The sequence below is a fragment of the Mastigoproctus giganteus genome, chromosome 8 (assembly GCF_048544385.1).
Source record: "Mastigoproctus giganteus isolate SK-2022 chromosome 8, ASM4854438v1, whole genome shotgun sequence".
In the NCBI taxonomy this organism is placed as follows: Eukaryota; Metazoa; Arthropoda; class Arachnida; order Uropygi; family Thelyphonidae; genus Mastigoproctus; species Mastigoproctus giganteus.
In genome coordinates, this window is record NC_143582.1 from 216,897,559 (window position 1) to 216,915,502 (window position 17,944).

Here is a 17,944-nt window from a genome sequence, read left to right on the forward strand (position 1 = left end):
CTCTCTCTCTCTCTCTCTCCTTCTTCTTCCACTTAACTATCCATTTATCCATAGCAGTAACTTGCTCCACATCCAGTTAAAGTCACATTGCTCTGGTTTGTACAACAGTCTTTTATGTGCAACAGGATCAAAAGCCTCCTTTAAATTCATGTATGTAATGTCAAAATTATTTTTTGCATAGTTTCTTGGTCGCTGCATCATAGTAACCTATCAGATTGGTTAGACAAGACTGCCCCTTAACAATCCATGCTGTAATTACAGTATATTTGCTTGCTTGTCCAGATGGGCCTGCATTACTTTAACTAGTGATTCCATTATTTAACTTGGAACAGATGTTAAGCTAACAAGCCTGTAATTACTTATGTCACCTTTGATCCACCTTTATGAATTGGGGATACATTCACAGATTTACAGTCCATAGGGACCGTCCCTGAATCCAAATTTTGTCTGTGATATACAGAATTTTGCTAGTAGAGATAAGGAGGTGATTATCCCATTGCATAAGGTAGTGGTCAGTCCACATCTTGAGTACTGCATATAAATCTGGAATCCTCATTTTAGGAAGGATGAAGAACTGCTAGAATGGGTATAGAGATGGGCAATGAGCTTGGTGAAGGGAACAAAGTGGATGCTCCTGCCAAGAAAGGCTTCACTTCCACAAATTGAAGTGTCTGGAGTCTAGGCACCTGCAATGTGATCAGTTGAGGTGTTTAAGGCTTTGAATGGCTCGATCAAACTTAATGCCGATGGGATTCTACCTCTTTGAGATTATGCTCATGGGGGGGTTAAATTCTAATTGAGGAAGGATGGTTGCAGAATAGATGTATGGAAATTTACCTTTAACCAGTGGGTGGATTGCTGGAACAAGCTACCATCTGTTGTTGTGAAAATGGATAGTTTGAATAAATTGAAAGAAGAACTAGACAAATAATTGGAGGGGATGGATAGGGGAAATGTTTTTTTTTTTTTTTTTTTTTGGCTGATGCCTTATAAGCTTGCTTTCTTTGTATTGTTTGCCACTGTTAATAGTAATACCAAAGCAAGGTTTGAGTGAGGAGTGATTAGTTCTTATCTAAAGTAAGTTTTAGATAAGGGGTTATCTAAACCAAGGTTTAGTAACCCCTTATCTAAAATAAGGACTGTTCAAGATAAGAATAATAGAAGTTACTTTTGGCTTGCATCAGAATTTCCAGAATTCTATACTGCTAACACTGCTGCTCTCAATAATTGCATTAAATTATAAATTAATCAAAAATTAATTTTCAAAAGTATAAAAAATAAAAATAATAACTTCTCTCTCTCTCTCTCTCTCTCTCATTTTTATTGTAAACTACATATACTTTATGTTAAATATGAATTCATATTACACGAATATGATAAATGATTTAAATATGGAAAATAGCAATTTATTTTACATGTACTATATGTTCCATATTTACGCTTTTTATTTAAGTTTATTTTACAATTAAAATTATTGTACTTGATTATTTTCTTAATTCTTTACCAGGAGAATCTCCAGTTTCAGAAAAACTATCCCATTATGACACAATCTCATCAAAGCAATTGGAAGATGAGTCAGATAGTGAAATTCATTGGAACGAAGATGACTGGGGTAGTATAGAGGTTAGTGTATATTATGTCATATCTTTATTCTCTTATAAAAGTGTAACAGGGAACAAAAACTGTGTAAAACTTCTATGAGAGTATTGTTTTAATCATTTTAAATTAGATATGCTGTCTGGCCACTTATTTAGGATCATGGAAGTTTGGGCTACATGCAACAATTTTTTGCAAAATATGTAAATCAAAGCAGTTACATTGTGCATGATGTGTGTGTAGGAAGGTGTTGTAAGGCTTTGTGACCAGATCAGTGGCCATCAGCACTGGGGATAGGATCTCACAGACTTCCAAAGAGGTACAACTGGCAGTGTGCATTTAGCAGGTGTTACAGTGCAGAGGTCAGCTGCATTGTCAAGTGGCCAGATTTATTTGAGTCTTTAGCAAATGGAAAAATGGCCAGAAAACATCTGTAGATAGGTGTAACTGTGCTTGAAAACGTAAAGTGATGCATCTAAGTTCTTGATGTCTGGAATGAACGAGTACAGAGAAGGGCAACAAGATTAGTGAATGGAACAAAGGGGTGCTCTTACGAAGAAAGGCTTAAGTTTTGCAAATTACAGTGTCTGGAGACTAGGCACCAACGAGGTGATCTGATAGAGGTGTATAAAGCCTTGAATGGTTTGAGCATGCTCAATGCTGATGGGATTCTTCCTCTAGCTCAGAATAATCACCTGAGAGGGCATAAATTCAAATCGAGGAAAGACAGATGTAGGATAGACGTGTGGAAATTTGCCTTTAACCAGCGGGTGGTTGGTTGGTGGAACAGACTTCCATCCCTTGTAGTGGAGGTTGATAGCCTAAATAAGTTTAAGGCTCAGCTGGACAGGTATTTTGAATGAACAGAGGGGTGAAGTGGAAGTGGGGTTTTTTTTTTTTTTTTTTGGCTGATGCTGCATAAGCTTGCTTTCTTGCATCAAATGCCTCTACTAATGCTACTAATGAATTATCAAGTGTATTTGTTGCCAAGTGATGGAACAGTTAACCTTTGCTTTTAATTTGCAGGAACAACAAGGCATCAGTGCATACACCATATGAGATGCTCTAATTACTGTTGGATTTGGAAGCTTTCATGGAAGCTGCTTATCTTGGACACCAGCTGGAAAATATAGTTGCATTGTTGTCAGGAATGTAAAGGATAGATGCATAAAGACTGGAGGCAAGTTACATACAGTGAGTCCCAATTTAGATGGCTGTGGAGAAGTTGTAATGGTGTAGAGCATGGCTTCATGGCATACCCTTAGTTCTTTCATCTATTGGATGACCTCCAGAATATATCTGTACATCATTGCAGATCAGGTAAACCCAGCAATGTTGCATGCTTATCCCTAAGGTGAGGGATAATTTCAAGGTGATATGCAACCATCCACTATGCCAAATATATGAAAGAGTGGTTTGAGGAATATGAAGCCATGAAGGCCAGCCCAATTGCTAGATGTCAGTCCCATTGAGCATCTGTGGTATGAGGTGGAAAGCCATGTTTCTCAGCACAGTCCTCTGCCCATATTACTCCAGGATTTGTGGAAAGTTGTTTTATTTAAATAGTTCAATATTCTTTGTGCGGTCTCGTCAGAGTGGTAATTCAGGCCACTGGCAGTCCAACCTGATGTAATGAAGTGTCCAACCAGTGTATTAATATTAGTATTAGAATGGCTAAATGATGTGAGGAATTCAACACATATCATAAGAAGGACATATTATTTGTTATACAGTTCCTAGAATAACACAGAAAAGAACATGAAACTGATATTATATCCATATGTGAATAAATTTGAGAATTAATGAAATCTATAGACAGTATAATGTGGGGGTGTTGCTTGACATTTTTGATGCTACTTTTCTCCCTTCTTCTGAGTCTCTAAAAATGTAAAATGGGAAAATTAGACATGCTACTAAATTGTTCTTAATACGTAATACTTGAATATAATTTAAATCTGTATTATACATAAAACAGGGCATCTGTATGAAAAAAGACTTCAAATATGTGTGATAGTGTTTGGTAACTAGGCATCTTGAGAGGAAGAAGTAAAATGAATATATGTAAAATTTTCACTGTTACAAATTATTTTCCATAAATTCAAATTGTGGGGAAGAGGTTTAGACTGGATTACAGGAAGGTTTTTTTTTTTTTATCCCTGTGAGTTATTAATTACTGGAATATGCTGTCTCCATGGGTTGTTGAGGCTGACTGTTTGGCAAAATTCAAAGGGCAGTTGGATAAGGTACCTATTATTTATGCAGAATTAAGTTTTTTTTTAATTACTTCATTCATTTTTTTTTGGCTGGTGTAGCAAAAGCCAATTTTGTGCCTAAATTGTTTATCTTAAAAACTAAAATTCCTGCTATATGATGCCTAAAACCCTAATCCTTACTTAGAAAATGTGAACCTGAAATTATTTGCTTCTTTTTTTCCCTATGAAAAATGGTGTCAATTGAAACCTAAGATTAAATCTGTATGTTATAACAATCTAACAAAGCTGTATTAAACAATACAAGTTCTTTTTTAATCTTACAAGCTTGAGGTTTAAACATCAGGCAAATCCTCCTTCCATTATTCCTTTTATGTAATTCATTAATTCTGAAATAAATTCACACATAATAATTTATGCAGTATGGTGTTCTTTTCTGTTATGCAATGTAAGAAAGCAGACTTTTTTTGTATCTTCCAAAAAAAAAAAAAAAAAATCCTCATTCAGTCATACTTTCTCCATTGTGAAAAAAAAGTGACACTCTGATTCCCCTTTGAATTTTATCAATCTCTCTCTCTGCTTTTGTTACCTTTATGAGATTAGCATTAGTAGAGGCATATGATGCAAGAAAGCAAGCTTATGCAGCATCAGCCAAAAAAAAAAAAAAAAAATACTTCCACTTCACCCCTCCGTTCGTTCGAAATACCTGTCCATCTGAGCCTTAAATTTATAAATTAAATTTATCTATTTATTTAAATAGATCCAGCTTTTCATACCCCAAAAGGTTTTAATTTTGTGCTCCTTGATTTTTGTTTTTCTTGCCAACAAGAATATTTTTCATTCATTTTACTGATGCCCTTTAGTGCCTTATACTCCTCATTTATGACCCCCCTCCCCAACCAAGATATCTGGTTGTCGAGCTGTGCAGTCCACACCTTATAAGTTGTTCTTCATGTAGACATTGATTACTGTCCCTCACGAAACTGTTCACCCTTTGAATCGTCTCTAGATATTTCTTCCTTTTATAGGTAAATCTCCAGCTCCTAATGGAGTATTCCAAGTGCAGTCTCACTGTTATTTTATATAGAGAGACAGTGACATTCTTCTAGTAGAGTATGAACCAGAGCTATAATGCTCAATACGTTCTACGTTGATATCAATATTTGCAAAAGAATATGAGAAGTTTACCTCAATGTTGTACGTAAAACACTTTCGTATGATACTATCCAGAAATTAAAATGCAAACAATTAAAAAATTTAAAATCTCACATTACAGTAAGAAATAATTAACAATAATTAAAAATAAATTGAACACAATTAAAAATCTATTTAACACAATTAAAATTAAGTAAAAAATTAATTTAACAAAAAATTTTTTTTGTTAAATTAATCATTTCATTCCTGTGATCCCGACACATGGGCAAAAAGCATTGTCAGCTGAAGCTGACAATGCTTTTTGCCCATGTGTCGGGATCACAGGAATGAAAATTACCGAATAGGGATGAGCATGGAACTTAAATAGGGATTATTTGTCTTTGCACATGCACGTAAAGACCACAAATCGGAGATAAAATATGGCCGGCGAACATTAACAGAAATCTCATGTAATTTAATTTTGACGGTTTCTGCAATTAATAGTCTCGTATAATCACGTTGTACACTAAGTATTTTGGCCTCGTTAAATAAAAAAGTATGTTTTTCATTAATGGCATGAAAGGCTAATTCTGATGCTGCTGAACAAGAAGCATGAAGTGAGGCCGCATGTTGATTAACAGGAAAATTCAGAGGAAACTGCGTAGAACCCTGATAAGACAAGTCGCAGTCACCACAAGAAATGTTGTATACCAGGTCATTTATTTGTGTTGCAAATGAGGAAAGGACTGAGCCATTGTTCAGTATAGTGTGTAATTTCCCTGTTGGAATTTAAAATTGGCTACAATTTTAAATTCGGTATTTTTAAAGAATCTGTTAAGTTGTTGTTTGTGCCACTGTTCAACCTATGGGACAGAAATAAAGAATTTTTTGATATTACTATTGTTGATTGGTGTAGTTTTTTGTATTCTATCCTTAGCTTGTACCCTAATTCTGTCTATTGTAACAAGTGGGTAACCCCTGTTTAAGAATCTGCTGGTTAATATTTGTATTTCTGAGCCCACTTGCTACAATAGACAGAATTAGGGTACAAGCTAAGAATAGAATACAAAAAACTACAGCCACCAACAATTGTAATATCAAAAAATACTTTATTTCTGTCCCATATGTTGAACAGTGGGGGTGCCTCCGTAGCCAGGTGGGAAGGAGCAGCAGTGCGTAGCACACGCTTCTTGATTAGACTGGGGTTCGAGCCCGTCACAACCAAATACGGAGGATGCGGAAAAGTCAGGGAATGACCAATGCATATCCCGGAGCAATATGGCCTTAGTTGCTAATGCTCCTAAAAACCAAATAACAAACAAACAAACATGTTGAACAGTGGGACAAACAACTTAACAGATTCTTTAACGATACCAAATTTAAAATTGTAGCCAAACCAATACGGAAATTACACACTATACTGATCAATGGCTCAGTCCTTTCCTCGTTCACAACACAACACAAATAAATGACCTGGTATACAACATTTCTTGTGGTGACTGCGACTTGTCTTATCAGGGTTCTATGTGATTTCCTCTGAATTTGCATGTTAATCAACATGCAACCTCAGTTCGTGCTTCTCATTCAGCAGCATCAGAATTAGCCTTTCATGCCATTAATGAAAAACATACGTTTTTTATTTAACGAGGCCAAAATACTTAGTGTCCAATGTAATTATATGAGACTATTAATTGCAGAAACCGTCGTAATTAAATTACATGAGATTTCTGTTAATGTTCGCCAGCCATATTTTATCTCCGATTTGTGGTCTTTACCTGCATGTGCAAAGACAAATAATCCCTATTTAAGTTCCATGCTCATCCCTATTCGGTAATTTTCATTCCTGTGATCCCGACACATGGGCAAAAAGCATTGTCAGCTTCAGCTGACAATGCTTTTTGCCCATGTGTCGGGATCACAGGAATGAAATGATTAATTTAACAAAACAAATTTTTCGTTGAATTAATTTTTTACTTAATTTTAATTGTGTTAAATTGATTTTTAATTGTGTTCAATTTATTTTTAATTATTGTTAATGCTTTGTAACTTGTTACTCCGTTCTCACTTGCCCGTATCGCGTTACTTGCAATTTGTGAGTGCCGTGTTCTTTGTTATTGATTGCATATCTTTTTACTGTTTTAAATTTTAACCCCACCCGCAAATGTCAGTGAACAGAAATGTCAACTAGTTAGTATGTACATACATTTGTATTACAGTATGTATCAATTATTCCGATTATCACGTATATTCTTCTGATTTTACATATCATTTAATTTTTTTAATTGGTAAGGTAATAAAGGGTAAATTTGTGCTTAATATATCTTTACTTTTATAGCCTGTGGATAATATTCCTCCTATTTTTGCTAATTAGAATCGCTGTTTAATAGAATTTAAATTCAATTCACAAACGTGATCACAATGACCGGTGCTTACTACACATCATACAGTGAATGGTACTTTACTATTGTGAGTCCATCATAATGTGATTTGATTGTACAGTGAACCAATTATAAAACGAGGGGTCCATCGTATTTTTAACTATTTATGTGAAACTTCGGATAATTGGAGCAGCCGCTTAATCGGGCTAAAATGCACTAGTCCCGATGTGTCCCAAATAACTGGAATCAACTGTATTAAAAAAAAAAAATATGGCTAAGGAATTTTTTTATTATCTCATAATTATTATAAAAATACATTTTATTTTACTCATTTAAAGAAGAATGAAAACAAAAGGAATAACTTCAGTAGTTTAGAAATTTTCAGGTTAGTATTAACCATATAATGCAAGGAAGCTAGAGGCTTTTGCTGCACCTGCAAAAAAAAAAAAATAAATAAATAAATCAAAATTATAATAATAAAAGTAAAATAAGCAAATAAAATTTTAAAAATTTCAAGAATGTTTCCATTTTGGAAATGGTCAATAAAAAGCTAACTGACATAATTTACTCTTCTTCTGAATTCACAAATTCATATTTTTCTGGTTTAGCTATATTGCATGTATATCCTATATTCTGGTCTGTTATCACTCTTCATCTACAAGATTTCATTCCTAATAAATGTTATGGTGGCATTAGAGAAACTGCAAAATTAAGGAGAATGTAGAATTCAAAGTTGTTATTTATCTGAGACCATAGAGTGAACAATATATGTGAAAGTGGCTTGGGACTGTCTTCTTGTAAGTATTTACAGGAATACTTCTTGTAAGTATTTATTTATCTGGCTTGATAGCTATTAAAAAAATATATTTCATAAGTATGAATAAAGGTAGGGATTTATTTTTATATTTTATGCATATACAGATAATTCACATAGGGTAATATTTTATAATTATTCTTTTATTTTTAGATTGCTGAAAATTCATCAGAAAAACAACCACAGGATATGATAGCTGATATGGATAGACAGGATAACTGGGATACTGGGGCTGGTGATTGGGACAGTTTTGATTCTGATAATCAGAAACCATCAGAAGCAGTATGTATTTCATCATATTAAAAAGCAATTCATTTATAATTTTAAACATGAAATTTACTGGTAATTGGAAATTTTAAATATGACTTACTTTGTAATTCTGAGTCATGTATAGGTTATTGTAGCAACGTGATGCAAGAAGTGCGTAATTCTGCTGATATAAACAACTTGTTTAAGTGGGTGATGTGCTTCTGATATTCAGACAGCCTCCATTGATGTGTGTGTGTGTGCTTCATTCAGTGAGTGCGCCTGTTACTGACAGGCTGGTATCTAATTGCAGCTTTTGTTGAAGTACAGGTAATCCTCGTATAATACAGTAGCTAGGTTCCTATAAAATCTCATGTAGTGCGAAACTGTGTTATACGGGACTAAGAACCAGTACAAAAAGGGGGGTTACTTTCCAAGAGCTAAGAAAAATACACCATTTTGTTAACAAAACTGACAAAAATACACCATTCTAGATCATCTATCTTCTGCTCTCTTTAAAAAATCATTAACCTGAGTTTGTTTGCTTTTGCTTGATAGATCTTTGTAATTTAATCATATGGAACTAAGCATTTTTGAAGCTCCCTTTTGAACTTTGGGCTCCTTTCATTCAAGAATCTGCATTCAGAAAATAAGATTCTAATTGCTTAGCTAACTTTATGCCTTCCCATATGCTTTTTAGTGTAAAATTTGGAAGTTTAGAATTTTCATCTGCATTATCTTTATCTGAATTGATTTGATTTTACCTCCAATGCCATTTTCACCAAATCTGCTATGCCAGCCTCTTTTTCTATCAGTAATTCTTGAAGGTCTTCAGTATCATATCTTTTTTTTTTTTTTTTTTTGGAGCATCGCCGACTAAGGCTATGTTGCTCTGTGTGTTCGAATTGTGACGAAAACCCGAGTTTCCAGAAGAAGAACCATGCAACCCTCACCTGAGACCAACTAACTCAGGCACGTTGTGAAATGGCCCATAATAATTCCTCATGTCATTGATGGGACTCGAACTCAGGTCTTTTCCACTTGGTGTGGAGATGATGACGATTCTACCAAACATGCTACCCACAAGGGCTTCAGTAGTCATATCAAAACCTTCCCCTCCTACTGACTTAGCAAGTTCTACTATCACACGGATTCTGTTTTCTGTTGGTTCAATCATATTTCCCGAATGAACTGGCTCTGACCATACATTTTTCCAGCACGCATTTAATGTTGACAGTTTTACTTCTTTGAGCGATAAAGCTATGATTCCAATACAGTCCACAACTGAAAAATGTTTCCATGCCTCCATCACTTCAATTTTCCATCGATTCAATTTGGAATCAATTTTTTCCAAAATCCATTGTAATGATCTTTTGATGTATTGAGTTTCAAAGGTAGATATAATGCCTTAATCTAATTAACGAAGTTGTACTAGGTGGTAGGAACATTGCTTCAGCATTTGGATGGCCTGGCACGTTATCCAATAGTAATAAAACTTTGAAATCTAGATTTTTCCACAAGTTCAATAGCACAGAACCTAACATGGGGATTTCCCAATAATTTTTTTTTGCATAACGATTAGCAAGCCAAAAGCAAGGATTCACAAAAAAAAAAAAAAAAATGGAAATGTTGAAAAATTACATCCGACATGATAGCAGAGTTTTCCCCCACACAAATCTGAAAAATACCATGTTATGCGAGGTTGCCACACTTCTCTAACTGTGTTATATAAGTACCATGTTGTGCAAGGATTGCCACACTTTATCAATCGTGTTAGAGAGAATCCGTGTTGTAGAAGTATCATGTTATACGGGGGCTGCCTGTACACAGTTTTTAAATTTGCATTCACTTGCTGACTGATTTTGAATTATTCTGTTTTTTAGATTTTGTAATATAAGTGCTTTTGTTGCCACAAAAGGTTAAAATTTAGGCAATCAAAAGACAAGTAGCTTGCTAATAAATTCACTGTTAAATTTGTTTCCTCTTACATTCATTTGAACTATGAATGTGTGAATAGGTGACTGTGGCTGTCTAATTTCTTAGAGTCAACATTTTATATATAATATATATATGTTTATTTTGAGCATGTATAGCATATATTCCTATGTTTTATATATATATTATCATGAATATCTTATAAATTTCCAGCACATATCAAATCCAAGTTCTAAAAGTGATTGGGAATCTGAAAGTTGGGGAAGTGAATTTCTGACAAAGAAGCAGTCTAGTATTGCACCAGCGAGCTCTTACAACTGGGGATCACAACCTTTTTCTGATCCATTTGGTGATCTTTCAGAAGATGTAAATAAAGTAAGTTAATTCTTTCCAATTCCTTAAAGCAGCATAACTTTAATATGCTTTTACAATATGGTAAATTCTGTTAGAATACCTTATGAGGTAAGTCTTTCTAATAATGCAATTACTAAAGGACATTATGTAGGAACTTTAGAATTTTTTCTAAAAAAATTTAGGGAGACACTTTACTCTGCACAGCCACTCTCAGCCACCTAAACTTTCAGGCTACATTTCAAGTCCTTCATGGAACTCTTATTCAAGAAGAGTTCCAGTTAAAAGAAATAAACATTTCTATAAATTATAAAAGATAAATTATTTACGTGTATCACGTGCTGTATATACATATTTATTGTAAATTTTCATTTTTATTGTTAAATATTTAACTTAAAATTTCAATTATTTTTATTGCCTACCTACTAAGGGCATTTGAAAGTTTGTGGCCTGAGTCTGAAGGGTGTATTTGATGAGTGGTAACATGTTACTTTTCAACATAGTCCCTTTTAGAGTCAATACACTTTTGCCACCAAAGCTGCAATACATTGATTTCAGCTGTGAAGAAAGTTTTCTCTTGGGCCTCCAGGAATTCACTGCAGCACTGATGTCACTATTGGTGGGAAAATGGATGCCAGCCAATTATTTTTTTCAAATTAGGAAATAGGTGCAAGTCCAGTGGTGCTAGTGGTAAATGTTGATATAAAATATTTTTATTGTCTACATATGAGGAACTCATTCCTGAAGTTATGCCGTGTATTTTTGAGACACCCTGTATGGGAATTTTGCTAGCAGGGACAGGGAGGTGATTATCCTGTTATAAAAGGCAATGGGCAGGCCACACCTAGAGTACTGTGTTTAGGTCTGGAGGCCTCATTTTAGGAAGGATGTAGAGTTTCTAGAACGAGTACAAAGAAGGGCAACAAGATTGGTGAGGGGAACAAAGGGGTGCTCTTACCAAGAAAGGCTTAAGTTCTTCAAATTGCAGCACCTGGAGAGTAGGCACCTGCAAGGTGATCTGATTGAGGTGTATAAGACCTTTCACTGAATTCTGATGGGATTCTTCCACTTGTTCAGATTACGAACCTAAGGGGGCACAGATTCAAATTGAGGAAAGACAGTTGTAGAATAGATGTGCAGAAATTTGCCTTTAGCCAGCGGGTAGACTTCCATCTTTTGTTGTGGAAGTTGATAGCCTAAATAAATTTAAGGCTGAGCTGGACAGGCATTTGGAATGAATGGAGGGTTTTTTTTTTTTTTTTTTTTGGCTGATGCTGCATAAGCTTGCTTTCTTGCATTGTATGCCTCTACTAATGCTAATACTATTTGTATCCCTTTTTTCTGGCTTGAATAAATATTATGCTTGTTCCTTTTGAAAATCTGAACATAGTTCTTTGATCAAATATGGAGCATATTTATTTACTGAGATCTTTACCCCTTGATTTATTAACACGTTGACTGCCAAATACGTGTTAACTCATATTTGGCAATCTGGCCCAGGACGCCACCAACAAATTAACTCGGACTGGTATGACTTGCTTTCAGGTACAGCTATGAGTATATTTCTAGCAAATATGTGCAACTGATAGATAGTGGGCTTCTAGGATAAGAATGAAAAATCAACCAAGGTGTCAGAAAACAGAAAATTTATTCACAAAAAAAAAAATATTTTATTTACAAATATGTAAAGAAAAATATTTACAAGTACATAAAGAAAAGTGTATCACTAAAACTCACGATAGTGTTATAGTGTTTATTTGTGATATTTTTTGAAACATTCCTCCACACAAAGAGCAGGCTTTCTTTCTTTTTTTTTTTTTTTTTTTTTCTGGTACATACTCAACACGGTTTAGTTGGGCTTTTTTTTTTTTTTTTTTTTTTTTTCAGTTGGTTGTATTGCCTCTAAATAATGAATGTCGTGTTCTGACCTAATCTTCTTTGGAACTTTAAGAAAATTATTTTCTCCAATCAAAGATTCAATGAATGTTTCTCTGAATTTTAGAGATTTTATGGTGGAACTTGTAACTTGACAAAAAAGATGTATGCATTATGTATATATAATTCTAAAATATGTAATGCAATTTTTTTCGGCCATCTGATGGTTTTTCTTAGCGCTGAATAATATGACAGCATTTGATCCAAACGATTTATGTCGGACATTCCACTATTGTAATCTCGAATTATGTTGGGCTTTATCGAAATTTTTCCATTCCGGTTATGTGCCTTGACCATTTGAACAATGTGTTTGTTAGAAATAGTGAAAACTTCTCTTTTATCTCTCTGCTTACAAACTACAACAGGGCTATTTTGTTGCCATGCAACTTTTCCCTTCTTCAATTTTCTAATCACCAGATCTTTTAATTTTCTTTTCTGTTGATGCATAATGTTCCACATAAGTTTTTTGAGCAGACAACAATTTTCTTCAGAACAACAGGATTATAAAAATTGTCCATATACGCTATATATCCCTTGTCTAAGTAGTCCTCAAGCAAGTATAGTGCAACTTCAACAGCATGACCTATGTTTTGTTCAGTTTCTTCTGATTTACCTGAGTAAATTTTTAATTTCATAACAAGGCCGTTTGACTCACACAATTCGTAAAGTTTGATTCCATGTTTGTCCTTTTTATTTTATATATACTGGCAGAAATTCAGTCTCCCACGGCACAACATCATCGACTCGTCAGTACAGATGTTTTTATCCGGTACTTAATTATTGCACATAACATTTGAAATGGTTCAAAATCTGTCTTACCTTGTATAGCCTGTCAGCAGATTGTAATGAGTTATCTGCGAAGTGAAAATCTCGTAATATCAACTGGAATCTATTTCGACTCATAAAAGATCACCAAAACATAACATTGTAGAATGTACTTGTACTCCAGTAATGTTCTATTGAAGGAAAAGAACAAGTACCCATTTGCAACACAAAAGTCCAAGAAACACTTTCATTTCTGAGATGTCAGTGTCCCATTTTGACGACCTGGCATATTTTTGCGATTGTCCACATTTTTCAGTTTCTTGCCTAGCTTATAAATTAGTTTGTTCCACTAATAATGTAAGAAATTCTTCCCAAAAATATAGCTCTACTAGTTTTTGTACACTAAGTTCTGTTGTGTCCATTTTCAAACCAACGTTCTCTTCAAAAATAAATTGTGGAGGATGTTGTGCTATCTCATTCCACAAATTATTATCATTATTTGACGTACTTGTACTTGCCTGCGGAGAATTAGGATTATCATCAGGCTGGGAGCTGGCTTCACCTTCGCTATCCTCACTTCTGTTGTTAGAAGGTTCATAATTGTCACTGTCGGAAGCAGAACCATACAGCTCATCAAAAATCTCTTCGAATTCGGAGTCGCTCATATTAGCATACAGCTCAAACTCTTCGGTTAGTGGTCTCTTCTTATCCATGTTTTAGGTTCCTTTGTTTTTTTTTAGAAACACAAAACTAAATACAATGTACATACGTGGCACAGTCTCACTACTACAGATTTATGCACAGCGCTGACTTATATAAGGCAAATTCTACAGGTAACAATACGTCTTGAGTTAACTCATAGTTGGCTGCCGCAAGGAATTTTCTATTACACACGCCATCTATGAGATAATTCGAGAACCTTTTTTTTTATAACAATAAGCTTTTTTTAGGAATTTTGGTGATGGATATATATTATAATTTGGGTTTTGAATAATTTAACATGCCTAACTCAGATTGGTGTCGGAGACCAGTTCACCCAAATAAGCCATAGTAGTCAACGTGTTAAACAATGTGATGTATAAATCTGTTAGACTTCCACTTCCCTTTTGGAAGCTGATTACCTAGCATTACATCAGAATCAAAAATGTGATTCTAATTTAGTTGTAGACAGCTATCAAAGCTATTGCCAAGTTTGTGAAGAGAATATAAAACAAGATTCTGTTCAGCGAGGAAGTATATTATTGTTGCTTGGTGACTGTTAGAAATAGTTATCATTCATTGATGATTATTGAATCTTCGAGGTTCATTGCCAAGTAACAAGTCCATGAAGCAGTTCAAGTTTTTACTCGTTCGTCATAAATATGCTTTTTTATGTGACATGATCTTTTGCAAATTCATCTATGTAACGATGAAGGTAGCTCAAATTACATTGATTGAAAATACTGCATGGAAATACATCTAACGAACTGTGATTTGTGAGATTGTGGGCGGCATGAAATCTGACAACAGATTAAAAACGTGCATTGGCAGCAGTTGTGTTTGGCGCCAAGTCTCATATTTACACAGATTCGTGAGCTGAAAACCAGCCGAGAAGTATGGGAACAACTTGAAAAGGTACACGAGTCAAAAGGATTTTCAAGAATAGCTGCGCTTATTGAACAATTAGTGATGATTCGTTATTCTGAGTGTAAAGGTATCGATGAATATCTTAATAAAGAGGTAAGAACTGCCAAACATTTAAAGGCTATTGATAACAAAATTAAAGATGGCATCTTAGCTGCATTGATATTTTTTAGTTTTCCCGATCATTATAAACCGTTAATTATGGCACTCGAAAATTGTGGTGCAAAGTTGACAACTGATTTGGTAAAAGAATGTCTCCCAGCTGAAGTGTTTAAATATGAAAATAAAGCAAGGATTCTGCTTTAAGAAACATAACATAAAGTGACAAATAAAAATAATGTGAAACCAAAATTCCAAGGGAAATGCTTCAATTTTAATAAAATCTAACATTGTTCTGCAGATTCTCAAAGAGGAAATAAATCAGATAATAGCAAGCATGGCGGCAATTTTAAAAGGGCAGAAATTGGACTAGTTTTACGAGTCCGACTACGGGTGTTGGTAAATCCAACATCAACAATAGGTTCATAGACTCCGGCGTGACATTGCACCTGACAGGATGAAAGGACTATTAGAATAAGTAGCAATCTGGAGCAAGGGATGTTGGGGTTTCAGGGACAGCAGTCATCCTGAAATAGGTGGGTATATGGGATGTGTTAAGGTAACTAGGAATGGGAGCATGTATACCAATGCTAGAAGTATAGTAAATAAATTTGATGAATTTGAAGTATTGGTCAAGACATCAAAGGCAGATATTGTTGGGATAGCAGAGACGTGGTGTCACACAGATATAAGGAATGCTGAACTGGAATTTGGGGAGTACAATGTGTACAGAAAGGATAGATAGGATAGAAAGGGAGGAGGTGTTATGCTGTTAATTAAGAAAAACATAAAATCAAAAGAAGTGCATCCAGTTGATATAGATGAACAGTGCACTGTTGAGTCAGTTTGGTGTGACATAAGCACTGCAAAAGCAAAAATAAGAGTAGGAGTGTGTTATAGGCCTAATGAGTACAATGAACAATTGTACAGAGAAATAGAGTGGGCTAGTAAATCGGAATGTAGTAGAGTGGGCTAGTAAATCGGAATGTAGTAGAGTGGGCTAGTAAATCGGAATAAATCGGAATAGTAAATCAAAGTTTTTGCATTTTCTACACTGATCCAAACCCGCAAACTTTGGGTTGCCAGGCAGGCATTTCAGTGATTGGGTCAGGGCCTTACCTCAATGCATGGTTGTTATTGCAATTTGGTGATTGTAGCTATGTTTCTATCAACTTGGAATTGGATAGTACATGAAATGGTTGATATCCTGTGCTGAGCATTTAAGATTCAGATAAGGCAAGCCTATTGTTGCTTTGTGAAATTTAGGCAACAGCTTATTGCCATCAGCTCTGATGGGATTACTTGTAGAATACCAACTAGTGGGTAGTTGATTGGTGGAACAGACATCATCGTTTATTGTGAAATTTGATAGCCTAAATAAATTTAAGGCTGAGCTGGACAAGCATTTGGAATGAATGGCGGGGAGCGTGAAATCTGAGGTGTTTTTTTTTTTTTTTTTTTGGCTGATGCTGCATAAGTTTGCTTTCTTGCATCGCATGCCTCTACTAATGCTAAAGCTAATGCTAAAAATGTCTTATAATGTGGAATTTTAACTTCCCAGATATTGACTGGAACTTGTGGGTTGGTCACTCACACACTAGTCAGACTTTTGTGGATTTATTGGATGATTGTTTTCTGCAGCAGCATGTTCGAGAGGCAACTAGAGAAAGTAATACTCTTGATCTGGTTATCAGCAATGATCATTCGTGTATTAAGAATTTGCAGATAAAGGAACCACTATGTGGCAGTGATCACAGTGTACTGATGTGGGATTTAGCATTAGCATTAGTAGAGGCATTTGATGCAAGAAAGCAAGCTTATGCAGCATCAGCCAAAAAAAAAATAATAAAAATAAATAAAAAATAACCACTTCCACTTCACCCCTCTGTTTGTTTGAAATACCTGTCCAGCTGAGCCTTAAACTTATTTAGGGTATCAACTTCCACGACAAGGGATGGATGTCTGTTCCACCAACCAACCACCCGCTGGCTAAAGGCAAATTTTCGCACGTCTATCCTACATCTGTCTTTCCTCAATTTGAATTTATGCCCTCTCAGGTGATTATTCTGAGCAAGAGAAAGAATCCCATCAGCATTGAGCATGCTCAAACCATTGAAGGCTTTATACACCTCTATCAGATCACCTCGCTGGTGCCTAGTCTCCAGATACTCTAATTTGCAAAACTTAAGCCTTTCTTCGTAAGAGCACCCCTTTGTTCCATTCACTAATCTTTTTTTTTTTTTTTTTTTATGAGAACCCCAAACACGAAAGGTATCAAAACCTATAGTACTTAGTACCGTGCATGGGTTGAAGGAGAAGTATGGGGAGAGGGGATGCCGGAAACTTTGCCCTAGAGACTAAACATGGGTTTCACCACTTCAAGCCTCCAATAAGCAAAGTGGTGGTATCTTGTTGCCCTTCTCTGTACTCGTTCCAGCAGCTCTACATCCTTCTTGAAATGAGGCCTCCAGGCCTGTATACAGTACTCTAGGTGTGGCCTTACCATTACCTTATACAAGGGAATAATCACCTCCTTATCCTTGCTAGAAAAATTCCTATATATCATTGACAATACACCACGAGCTACTCTTGCAGCCCATCTGCACTGCTCAGAGAACTTCATATCTGGCTGCACAACCATCCCCAGGTCCCTTTCATTCTCTACCACTGTCAGTGTAGTACCACATAGTTGATACGTTGCTCTGGGGTTGCTGTTTCCCATATGTAGTACTTTACATCTGTCAATGTTAAACTTCATTTGCCATCTCTCAGCCCATCTGCTCAACCTTTCCAGATCCTGTTGCAGCAGCATAGTGTCAGTAGTGTCCTTGACAACCCTGCCAACCTTCGTATCGTCT

General features: G+C 35.3%; 1 protein-coding gene across 1 annotated transcript in view; it reads left to right on the forward strand.

Annotated features, from left to right (window-relative positions):
• The window catches only part of yata (N-terminal kinase-like protein yata), a 238,753-nt gene that overhangs the window by 199,479 nt on the left and 21,330 nt on the right, over nucleotides 1–17,944 (forward strand). The window contains exons 16-18 of the mRNA XM_090380105.1: nucleotides 1,508–1,623; nucleotides 8,286–8,414; nucleotides 10,527–10,688. Coding sequence (XP_090236231.1) covers nucleotides 1,508–1,623; nucleotides 8,286–8,414; nucleotides 10,527–10,688 — 407 coding nt within the window. The remainder of the gene's footprint in view (nucleotides 1–1,507; nucleotides 1,624–8,285; nucleotides 8,415–10,526; nucleotides 10,689–17,944) is intronic.